The sequence below is a fragment of the Cherax quadricarinatus genome, chromosome 60 (assembly GCF_038502225.1).
Source record: "Cherax quadricarinatus isolate ZL_2023a chromosome 60, ASM3850222v1, whole genome shotgun sequence".
In the NCBI taxonomy this organism is placed as follows: domain Eukaryota; kingdom Metazoa; phylum Arthropoda; class Malacostraca; order Decapoda; family Parastacidae; genus Cherax; species Cherax quadricarinatus.
In genome coordinates, this window is record NC_091351.1 from 8746306 (window position 1) to 8758805 (window position 12500).

Below are 12500 nucleotides of genomic sequence, written 5' to 3' on the forward strand. Positions count from 1 at the left end.
GGAGCTTTTGGTCATCTCTGGCTCTTGCAAAACTCTTGCACGTAGCGTTATTCTTTTGCAACTACGCTTGGAAAAGCGCATCCACAGCTTTAAAGCTAATATTGTGAAGGTCTTTCAACGCGTTATTCAGTTTTTAGATTCACCTTTTCAGTCGTATTTGCAATAAATCTCTCTATACAGAAGAGCTTTATATGAGAGCTTATTGTGAAAAAGATATATATGCAAGGATTACATGTCTTAATACTCGCTCGTATACATGTCTTTTTCACAAGGTGTTAATGACCCCTTTAGACATATAAACAATTCTTGGGTCGACCTTGTAATTGTGTGCCTTGGTGGAGGTGAAGGACCTCTGATTCTAGGACTAGTAACCATCCTTCCTAGGATCAAATCAATTCTGGGATCAAATCTGACCTCCCCCTCCCTCTCCCTGTCTCATTTCTCAGGAGCTCTATGGATCTCAGGGAGTTGAGCGCTTCCCAGCGATTACAGTAAACTTTAAGTTAATGCCCAATAACTCTACAAAATAATTAAATTTATACAGCTGATACTATAGATACAGGTATAGCTTGAGAAATAACTTATAACAAATTATTATCGTGGATTGTACGAGACGCAATGAACATCTTAAGACGCACATGCGTTACTAACATTTTTTTCATATAAACACATGCACCTGTGACCTCTCTGAGGTCACGCGTTCCTGGTGACCACCTGATCAGCCAGGCTATTGTCAACCACGTTCCCCCACATAGCTATCATAACCTGCGTGAACAGGCAAGCCCTACATGAACTTGTCCATATCTTTCTTCTACCCTTGCTGCTACCTGGAGGGTGTCTACCTGGAGGGTGTCTACCTGGAGGGTGTCTACCTGGAGGGTGTCTACCTGGAGGGTGTCTACCTGGAGGGTGTCTACCTGGAGGGTGTCTACCTGGAGGGTGTCTACCTGGAGAGTGTTCCGGGGGTCAACGCCCCCTGCGGCCCGGTCCATGACAAGGCCTGACAATGAATATTTTTTATATCTTCTGGAGCACGGATGCTGACACAGTGTTCTCCAGGGATCCAAATGACTTACTACCAACAATAGTGAAGAAAAGACAAAAAGACAAATGTTGAACAGACTTTTATTGGGACAACTCTACGCTCTGCGTAAAGCTTCGTCATGCAACTGGAGTGAAATGTTGTTCCAACAAAAGCTTGTTGTGTCTTTAAAGGTTTCCTCTAGACTCTAGAGATTTTCCTATATTTTCACTGGTTTATCCTACTCTTCATCCCGTTTTTATCACTCCAAGAAGTTAATTTAGCGTGTAGGTTAAGTACATACCTACGAGTTAACTTCGAGTAAGAGGGGCGAAGTTAATACCCAAAATTAGCTTATAAACACCTCTACAGCACTTGGAAGGATTTGGAGACTGTCGTCGAACAAGGCACAGCAGGTTACCTTGTTGAGTAAGTCTAGTTTGCAAGGTCCTGTAAAGGGGGTGTGCCTTTATACTGGGTAAAGGAAGTGGAGTTAATCTGAAGACCTTAACTCTCCCAGACGTCGTGTCCCTTAAGACTTTAGCACTTTCCGTGACGAGAATAAAAAATAGGTATTGTCTAGAGCGAGATCTCTCAGTGCGCAAATCTGTAGTATGGACTAGCGACGGGGGAGCGTCTGTGAGCTTCTGCAGGAGGAGGAGGAGGTGGAGGAGGTCGCAAACGAGCCTTGGTGACTCTTGCCTTGACGCAGGAGTAGAGGGCAGAGAGCAGCGCCAGCAGTAACACCGCCAGCAGCACACCGAAGGCAAGAATCATCTTGTAGGGAGTCACGCAAAACATATTGTCATCGCTGTGGATATTAAAAGGAGTCAGTATGTGTATATACTATTATATATATATATATATATATATATATATATATATATATATATATATATATATATATATATATATATATATATATATATATATATATATAGGTAGTAGGTTGGTAGACAGCAACCACCCAGGGAGGTACTACCGTCCTGTGGTAGTAGGTTGGTAGACAGCAACCGCCCAGGGAGGTACTACCGTCCTGCCAAGTGAGTGTAAAACGAAAGCCTGTAATTGTTTTACATGATGGTAGGATTGCTGGTGTTTTTTGTCTGTCTCATAAATATGCAAGATTACAGGTACGTCTTGACTTCTACTTACACGTAGCTCACACTAAACATACATGTACACGTTTATTTATACACACTCATCTGAGTTTTCTTTGATTTTATCTTAGTTCTTGGTCTTATTACTTTGCCTTTTATATCCATGGGGAAGTGGAATAAGAATCTTTCCTCCGTAAGCCATGCGTGTTGTAAAAATCAACTAAAATGCCGGGAACTATGGGCTAGTAACCCCCTTTCCTGTAATAATTACTAAAAAAAATAAGAAGAAAACTGCCAAAGTGGGAAGTCTGAATGTGTGTGGAAGTTGTACGAATGATAAGAAAGAGATGATTGTGGATGTTATGAATGAGAAGCTGGATGTCCTGGCTTTAAGTGAAACAAAGCTGAAGGGGGTGGGTGAGCTTCAGTGGAGAGGAATAAATGGGATTAGGTCAGGGGTTTCAAATAGAGTTAGAGCTAAAGAAGGAGTAGCAATAATGTTGAAGGATAAGTTATGGCAGGAAAAGAGGGACTATAAAGGTATTAATTCAAGGATTATGTGGAGTAAAATAAAGGTTGGATGTGAGAAGTGGGTTATAGTAAGCGTATATGCACCTGGAGAAGAGAGAAATATAGAGGAGAGAGAGAGATTCTGGGAAATGTTGAGTGAATGCGTTGGGAGTTTTGAACCAAGTGTGAGAGTACTTGTGGTTGGGAATTTTAATGCTAAATTGGGCAAAAATGTTGTGGAGGGAGTAGTAGATAAATTTGGGGTGCCAGGGGTAAATGTAAATGGGGAGTCTTTAATTGAGCTATGTGTAGAAAGAGATTTGGTAATAAGTAATACATATTTTATGAAAAAGAGGATAAATAAATATACAAGGTATGATGTAGCACGTAATGAAAGTAGTTTGTTAGATTATGTATTGGTGGATAAAAGGTTGATAGGTAGGCTCCAGGATGTACACGTTTATAGAGGGGCAACTGATATATCGGATCATTATTTAGTTGTAGCTACAGTTAGAGTAAGAGGTAGATGGGAAGAGAGGAAAATGGCAACAACAAGTAAGAGGTAGGTGAAAGTGTATAAACTAAGGGAGGAGGAAGTTCGGGTGAGATATAAGCAATTATTGGCAGAAAGGTGGGCTAGTGCAAGTATGAGTAGTGGGGGGTTGAAGAGGGTTGGAATAGTTTTAAAAATGCAGTATTAGAATATGGGACAGAAGTTTGTGGTTATAGGAGGGTGGGTGCAGGAGGAAAGAGGAGTGATTGGTGGAATGATGAAGTAAAGGGTGTGATAAAAGAGAAAAAGTTAGCTTATGAGATGTATTTACAAAGCAGAAGTGTTATAAGAAGAGTAGAGTATATGGAGAGTAAAAGAAAGGTGAAGAGAGTGGTGAGAGAGTGCTAAAGGAGAGCAGATGATAGAGTGGGAGAGGCACTGTCAAGAAATTTTAATGAAAATAAGAAAAAAATTTGGAGTTAAACAAGTTAAGAAAGCCTAGGGAACGAATGGATTTGTCAGTTAAAAACAGAGTAGGGGAGTTAGTAGATGGGGAGATGGAGGTATTGGGTAGATGGCGAGAATATTTTGAGGAACTTTTAAATGTCGACGAAGAAAGGGAGGCGGTAATTTCATGCACTGGCCAGGGAGGTATACCATCTTTTAGGAGTGAAGAAGAACAGGATGTGAGTGTGGGGGAGGTGCGTGAGGCATTACGTAGAATGAAACGGGGTAAAGCAGCTGGAACTGACGGGATCATGACAGAAATGTTAAAAGCAGGGGGGGATATAGTGTTGGAGTGGTTGGTAATTTTGTTTAATAAATGTATGAAAGAGGGGAAGGTACCTAGGGATTGGCAGAGAGCGTGTATAGTCCCTTTATATAAAGGAAAGGGGGACAAAAGAGATTGTAAAAATTATAGAGGAATAAGTTTACCGAGTATACCAGGAAAAGTGTACGGTAGGGTTATTATTGAAAGAATTAGAGGTAAGATAGAATGTAGAATTATGGATGAGCAAGGTGGTTGTAGAGTGGGTAGAGGATGTGTAGATCAAGTGTTTACATTGAAGCATATATGTGAACAGTATTTAGATAAAGGTAGGGAAGTTTTTATTGCATTTATGGATTTAGAAAAGGCATATGATAGAGTGGATAGGGGAGCAATGTGGCAGATGTTGCAAGTTTATGGAATAGGTGGTAAGTTACTAAATGCTGTAAAGAGTTTTTATGAGCATAGTGAGGCTCAAGTTAGGGTGTGTAGAAGAGAGGGAGACTACTTCTCGGTAAAAGTAGGTCTTAGACAGGGATGTGTAATGTCACCATGGTTGTTTAATATATTTATAGATGGGGTTGTAAAATAAGTAAATGCTGGGGTGTTCTGGAGAGGGGTGGGATTAAATTATGGGGAATTAAATACACTTTTTGCTGATGATACTGTGCTTATGGGAGATTCTACAGAAAAATTGCAGAGGTTAGTGGACGAATTAGGGAGTGTTTGTAAAGGTAGAAAGTTGAAAGTGAACATAGAAAAGAGTAAGGTGATGAGGGTATCAAATGATTTAGATAAAGAATAATTGGATATCAAATTGGGAAGGAGGAGTATGGAAGAAGTGAATGTTTTCAGATATTTTGGAGTTGACGTGTCAGCGGACGGATGGATTTATGAACGATGAGGTTAATCATAGAATTGATGAAGGAAAAAAGGTGAGTGGTGCATTGAGGTATATGTGGAGGCAAAAAATGTTATCTATGGAGGCAAAGAAGGGAATGTTTGAAAGTACAGCAGTACCAACACTCTTATATGGGTGTGAAGCTTGGGTTGTAAATGCTGCAGCGAGGAGGCGGTTGGAGGCAGTGGAGATGTCCTGTCTAAGGGCAATGTGTGGTGTAAATATTATGCAGAAAATTCGGAGTGTGGAAATTAGGAGAAGGTGTGGAGTTAATAAAAGTATTAGTCAGAGGGCTGAAGAGGGGTTGTTGAGGTGGTTTGGTCATTTAGAGAGAATGGGTCAAAGTTGAATGACATGGAGAGCGTATAAATCTGTAGGGTAAGGAAGGCGGGGTAGGGGTTGTCCTCGAAAAGGTTGGAGGGAGGGGGTAAAGGAGGTGTTGTGGGCGAGGGGCTTGGACTTCCAGCAAGCGTGCGTGAGCGTGTTAGATAGGAGTGAATGGAGACGAATGGTATTTGGGACCTGACGAGCTGTTGGAGTGTGAGCAGGGTAATATTTAGTGAAGGGATTCAGGGAAACCGGTTTTATATGACCAGACTTGAGTCCTGGAAATGGAAAGTACAATGCCTGCACTCTAAAGGAGGGGTTTGGGATATTGGCAGTTTGGAGGGCTATATTGTGTATTTTTATACGTATATACGTATATACGTATATACGTATATACTGTTGTGTTCTGAGCACCTCTGCAAAAACAGTGATTATGTGTGAGGTGAAAGTGTTGAATGATGACAGTATTTTCTTTTTGGGAATATTCTTTCTTTTTGGGTCACCCTGCCTCGGTGGGAGACGGCCGACTTGTTGAATATATATATATATATATATATATATATATATATATATATATATATATATATATATATATATATATATATATATATATATATATATATATATATATATATATATATATATATGTATATATATATATATATATATATATATATATATATATATAATATATATATATATATGTCTGTATGTATATATATATATATATATATATATATATATATATATATATATATATATATATATATATATATATATATATATATATATATATATATATATATATATATATATATATATATATATATATATATATATATATATATATATATATATATATATATATACAAGGAATTCGCGAGAGCAGGCGAAATATACACAAACACTGATCTCTGGCTGAAGGAGACTCGAACCTACGAGGTATTGTCCAGTGTGGGGTAAATTGGTAAAGCACTGCATACCTTGTCCCAAGGTTCGTAGGTTCGAATCTCCTTCAGCCAGAGATCAGTGTTTATATATATATATATATATATATATATATATATATATATATATATATATATATATATATATATATATATATATATATATATATATGTCGTGCTGAATAGGCAGAACTTGCGATCTTGGCTTAAACAGCAACGCTCATCTTGCCATGTAGGACAAGCGAAAATTTGTGTATGCAATAATTTCGCCAAAATCATTCTTAACCTAACGAAAAAAATATATTTCACTGTGTTTGTTTAGTATTAAATTATTGTAAACAAATCTAAAATATATTTAGTTGGGTTAGGCTAAAATAAATTACTCTTGTTGTAATAAGGTTAGGTAAGTTTTCTAAGATTCTTTTGGTGCAAAATTATAAATTTTTACATTAACATTAATGAAAAAATATATCTTTAAACGTATAAGAAAATTTTAGAAAGGACTTAATTTTAAATAAATTCTTGCTAATTGACGAGTTTTACATATTCGGCACGACATATATATATATATATATATATATATATATATATATATATATATATATATATATATATATATATATATATATATATATATATATATATATATATATATTAATACACTGTAAATACAGGGTGACTCAAAAGTCTGGACACAGGCGAAATTGCATTTTTATAATAGTTATGCAGTAATTTTAATGGATAATGTCTTCAACATGTCCACCATTAACGATGCAAAGTTCAACGCGCTTTGAAAGATTCACATGAACACAATACAACAACTCTAGTAACTGCAGGGAGATAAAAAAAAAAACCCGGAATATTAGTAATATTTCCTAAGTGTCCAAACTTTTGGGTCACCCTGTATTCTGATTCGTTTTTAATCTCACCTGAAGAAGTCGACGGAATCAACTGGCTGGCGGTCGACTCTGTACTGCTTCACCAGGTCCGGCTGAGTTTCAATTCCCGGAGCTCGAACCTCGACCGAGTTGAAGACTTCGACACGGTCGAGCACTCTGCTGGCCAGGGCGCGCTCCTTACCTCGACCACCTCCCTGCAGGGTCACCACTACCTGGTTATTTCTCCTTTAGTAACATTATATATGTTACTAATTTCTAACTTTATGTTTAAATTATCTTAACTAACTTAAGCAGTTCTCTAAATTGGTGTTAAATGTGAGATGACTTAAAGCTAACGTCTAAATTCCTGTTCAACTTAACTTAATCATTAAATTAGTTAAAATGTATCCTTAATCTCAAATTTTAAGTTAAAAGTATCCTAACATTTAATTACAAATAAAAAAGCTAGCATCTAAATTACAATAAAAATTAACCTGACCTAACAGGAACTAACACATGTAAAAATTCGACCAAATTAAAAAAAAAAAATTAACGTAGCAACGTTGGTTTTTGTACGTTTATACACGTGCTTGTGTGTGTGTGTATGTGTGTGTGTGTTTGTGTGTGTGTGTGTTTGTGTGTATGTGTGTGTGTGTGTGTGTGTATGTGTATGTGTATATGTGTACGTGTGTGTGTATATGTGTGTGTGTGTGTATGTGTGTATGTGTGTGTGTATATGTGTGTATGTGTGTGTGTTCATGTGTGTGTGTGTATGTGTATGTGTGTATTGTATGTGTATGTGTATGTGTATGTATGTATGTACTCGCCTAGTTGTACTCACCTAGTTGAGGTTGCGGGGGTCGAGTCCGAACTCCTGGCCCCGCCTCTTCACTGATCGCTACTAGGTCACTCTCTCTGAACCTTGAGCTTTATCATACCTCTGCTTAAAGCTATGTATGGATCCTGCCTCCACTACATCGCTTCCCAAACTATTCCACTTACTGACTACTCTGTGGCTGAAGAAATACTTCCTAACATCCCTGTGATTCATCTGTGTCTTCAACTTCCAACTGTGTCCCCTTGTTACTGTGTCCAATCTCTGGAACATCCTGTCTTTGTCCACCTTGTCAATTCCTCTCAGTATTTTGTATGTCGTTATCATGTCCCCCCTATCTCTCCTGTCCTCCTCGTAGGACATACCTCTTAGCTCTGGGACTAGTCTTGTTGCAAACCTTTGCACTTTCTCTAGTTTCTTTACGTGCTTGGCTAGGTGTGGGTTCCAAACTGATGCCGCATACTCCAATATGGGCCTAACGTACACGGTGTACAGGGTCCTGAATGATTCCTTATTAAGATGTCGGAATGCTGTTCTGAGGTTTGCTAGGCGCCCATATGTGTGTGTGTGTGTGTGTGATGGCGATGATGTCGAAGAGGATTTTCATCAAGTGTGAGATATTCATCACAAAGATTACTGGAGGCTCGATCCTCTGTCCTTGTTATCCAGTGTCTGCTTAAACATGGCTGCCTTATCTTGTACCCAGAGGAATATACGTTAATATGCGTACAGAATTCAACGTTACCTATTTTTTCCACGTCCACGACGTTGCCAGACGTACACAAATAACCCGCACATAGAAAAAGAAGCCTATAACATCGTAAGTTCCCGTCTCCTATGTGCGGGTTATTTGTGTATTGTTCCAGTCACGGTATTGTTCCAGTCACGGTATTGTGCCTTTTTATTCTTACCAGATATATTGCGACTTATTCTTGTCATTTGCTGATTTGTGGTCAGACATACAAATCAATACGTTTATTTGAGGTAACCTGATCTAGTTAACATTATGAGTGTGACAGGTGGGTAGCCTTAAGTTACGTCTAGTATACCAATGTGACAGTTTACTTGCTGGAGTGGAAGGTGAGTATCCTCAGTGTCTGGTAATGTGATAGTTTACCTGGTATCGTGATAGTTGAGTAGTTTCCGTGTCTGGTAATAGGATAAGTTACCTGAGGTCGTGGTGGTTGAGTATCCTCAGAGTCGAGTATAGGCTGGATGCTACCCTGGCCAGTCCCTCCTAGACGCCGGCCTATTCTGTTGGTCGTCCTGCCACACACAGGCTGCAACACACACACACACTAGTAGGAACACGCATTGCATACTTAAGTATCATTAATATGGAGAAATTGCGTTATTAAATCGCCACTACTAAGTCTTTAATATTATAGAGAACCTGAGGATCGATCCTTGCAACCACAAACAGGTGAGTACAAACACAGGAAAACAAGACGCACACACACACACACGCGCGTAACCAGGAGCTGTGAATCGACCCCTGCAACCACCAACAAGTGAGTACACAGATACAAACATGCATGCAAACAGAGATTCAGCACCACGAACACGCATAGAAACAAATTAATTAATATAATCTTAGATAAGTGCTAAACCCAGAAGGGTCATATAGCGCTGCGCACAGAAACAAACATATGATAAATATATAAACAATTTAGGACCTATATTTTTGGGGCCCTGAAGTTTGAACTGTTATGGGGGCCCCATCGCAGCCCCTTCTCATACAACAAGCCCAAAATTTTTAAGCAATGTGGACTAAAGTGCCTTCAGCGGCCCGTCCGGGATTAGGGGCCCTGAAGGTTAAGCTTCATTAGTTTTATAGCAGATCCGCCCCTGTATGTAAATAGTGGAGAACTGCAAGAGAGTACTAACCAGGCTGCAGGACCCGAGGCAGACCAGCACGAGACAGCGTAGGTGCAAGTTGTCACGGTCTGGGAACTTGAAGGCTTTGAAGGAGGAGTAAGCCACCTTCACCCCCGTCCGTGGGTTGGACTTGATCCTGCAAGACAGATTTGCACGTTAGAAAATCCTCGATGCCGGTAAAGGAGTCCAGAGGATATGGAACTACTCCTTCCGTTCTATGAATATAAATCTGATAAACTGCCATCCCTCCCTTTGCCTTTGAATATACTACTGTTACTACCACCACCACCACCACTACTACTACTACTACTACTACTCTGCAGTGCTGAATGACCCTTGTGGGTCTGATGAATAGCTAAAGTGTAACGAACACTTGTCCATGTTCAGTAATAACCCACATGAAGATACAAACTCGAGATTAATTGATCTGTATATGTCGACCCCCTTCTGGGATCCTCTTCAGCTGAAGAGGATCCCAGAAGGGGATCGAAATCTACAGATCAATCAATCTCCTGAGTTTCTGTCTCCACGTGGATTATTATTGAGCATAATCTTTGATGTTCAGTAACTGAATACAGAAGACGGTGTTACCAACCCCTTGCTCCCGGCATTTTAATCGTCTTTTACAACACTCACGGCCTACGGGGAAAGAATTCAACCTCACAACGCCGGGTCACCATCTGGAAAAGACCCGGGCCGGGACAAGACCGTCAAACCTACTACCTCACAACTCACCATGGGTGATGTAGAGGAATGGTTCAGAGAACCAAGTTGATAAATTAGACACATGTGCAACACTTAGGTATCTTTATTGAGGAAACGTTTCGATGAAGCCACTGTGTGGCGAAACGTTGCACATGTGTCTAATTTATCACCATGGGTAATATCAGGGAAGTCTGGGCGTGGGAAACATGGCTTTTTTGTTATTCATATATATTATATTATATATATCATATATATTAATTTAGATTGGATAAAATCTCCAAGGGAGCAAGGGACTAGTAACCCCTTCTCTTGTATATATACATTTAAAAAGAGAAACATTCGTTTTTCTTTTCAGGTCACCCTGCCTAGGTGGGATATGGTCGGTTTGTTGAACCCAAAAAAAAATTTCATACCAGTGTATCAGTATTACTTTTGCTTTATAGGTTTGAACCATCACGAAATGGGGGTCCGAAGAAGATTTTTTGACTCAATATTTGTAAACATTGGTTACGTTCACAACAGCGCGAAATATCAAGCTAGCATCCATAATAATATTTTAAACCGTATATATGTATACACTTTTTTTAACTCGACGGTTGTGTCCCTCCAAGGCAGGTTGACCCAGAGAAGAAAACACATTCATCGTCATTCATTCAATCTCTGTTTTACCAAATATTTGAGAAAAATAGATGGAAATAGATTAACATGAATTTATAACCACATTACATATGCAGGTTCTATTCTTTTCTGGTCGAAATAGCATCTGAAAATATAGTATCTTTCTAGCTGTAGGAGAGAGAAACGTTCCTTTCGATGTTTCATCCACTCCTGGAGGGTTTCCCTGGACAGTTATTGTGTGTAATAATGTTGGTAGAATTACCGACAATGTGATAGGTACAAGGACACAAGTACAACTAATGTGACATTTTATTGTGGCAACGTTTCGCTCTCCAGTTACCGCAATAACGGCTTGACAAAGCTCATGGAGAGCGAAACGTTGCCACAATAAAATGTTGCATTAGTTGTTCTTGCGTCTTTTTACCAAACAGGTATTGCATGTGTTGCCTGACTGATCCTGCACGTGTAAGCACAAGCCGGGACAGGGCGAAACAGCAAGTGTCTCGTTCAACGAAATACGTCTCACTGCATTGTTCCCCGCGCGAAACAGCGTTCTTCCTGACAGCCTGTCTTATACAGATTACCTGGAGGTAATTCGGGGGTCAACGCCCCCGTGGGCCAAGTCCTTGACCAGTTGAGGTTTAAGACAGATGTGCAGCAGTTGGGTATCTTTATTGACGAAGCGTTTCGCCTACACAGTAGGCCTCTCGGTGGATCAGGGCCCGATCAACCAGGCTGTTACTGCTGGCAGCAAGTAAACCAGCTTGCGGACTAACCTGAGGGGAGGCATGATGTCGTCATCAACGGCACAGCCGTGTTCATCAATGAGTTCCTGGCTCTGGTCGCCGGAGCCATCGTGGGCAACACAGGAGGTGATGCGCGTGTCTAGGCCAGCACTCTGTCGTACCTTCAGCACCATCGTTGTGTCGTCTCCCACCAGTAAGTGTTCTAATACTGGCTTCCCTGCAACAGTGATGATTATTATTATTATTATTATAATTTTAACTATTATTGTTATAATTATTATTATTATTATTATTATTATTATTATTATTATTATTTTAACTATTATTATTATTTAGTTTTTAACTAATCGTCCGTCTCCCGCCAAGGCAGGGTGACCCAAAGAGGAAAGCACATTCACCATCATTCATTTAATCCCCGTCTTTCCAGAAATTCGCTGACATCACAGTCACATGACCTTCCTTCAGAGTGCAGGCACTGCCCTTCCTTCAGAGTGCAGGCACTGCCCTTCCTTCAGAGTGCAGGCACTGCCCTTCCTTCAGAGTGCAGGCACTGCCCTTCCTTCAGAGTGCAGGCACTGCCCTTCCTTCAGAGTGCAGGCACTGCCCTTCCTTCAGAGTGCAGGCACTGCCCTTCCTTCAGAGTGCAGGCACTGCCCTTCCTTCAGAGTGCAGGCACTGCCCTTCCTTCAGAGTGCAGGCACTGCCCTTCTCACCTCCAGGCTCAAGTATGGATAATCGGTTACCCTGAATCCCTTCATAAAAGTTACCTTGC

At 39.9% G+C, this 12500-nt stretch overlaps 1 protein-coding gene across 1 annotated transcript in view; it reads right to left on the reverse strand.

The window, feature by feature from the left end:
* Nucleotides 1-12500, reverse strand: part of LOC128694494 (uncharacterized) — a 59805-nt gene that overhangs the window by 1212 nt on the left and 46093 nt on the right. Inside the window, exons 8-12 of the mRNA XM_070097916.1 lie at nucleotides 11759-11945; nucleotides 9669-9795; nucleotides 8951-9061; nucleotides 6998-7161; nucleotides 1-1832 (exon numbers count right to left, since the gene is read on the reverse strand). The exon at nucleotides 1-1832 is cut by the window's left edge and continues 1212 nt beyond it. Coding sequence (XP_069954017.1) covers nucleotides 1616-1832; nucleotides 6998-7161; nucleotides 8951-9061; nucleotides 9669-9795; nucleotides 11759-11945 — 806 coding nt within the window. The 3' untranslated portion in view covers nucleotides 1-1615. The remainder of the gene's footprint in view (nucleotides 1833-6997; nucleotides 7162-8950; nucleotides 9062-9668; nucleotides 9796-11758; nucleotides 11946-12500) is intronic.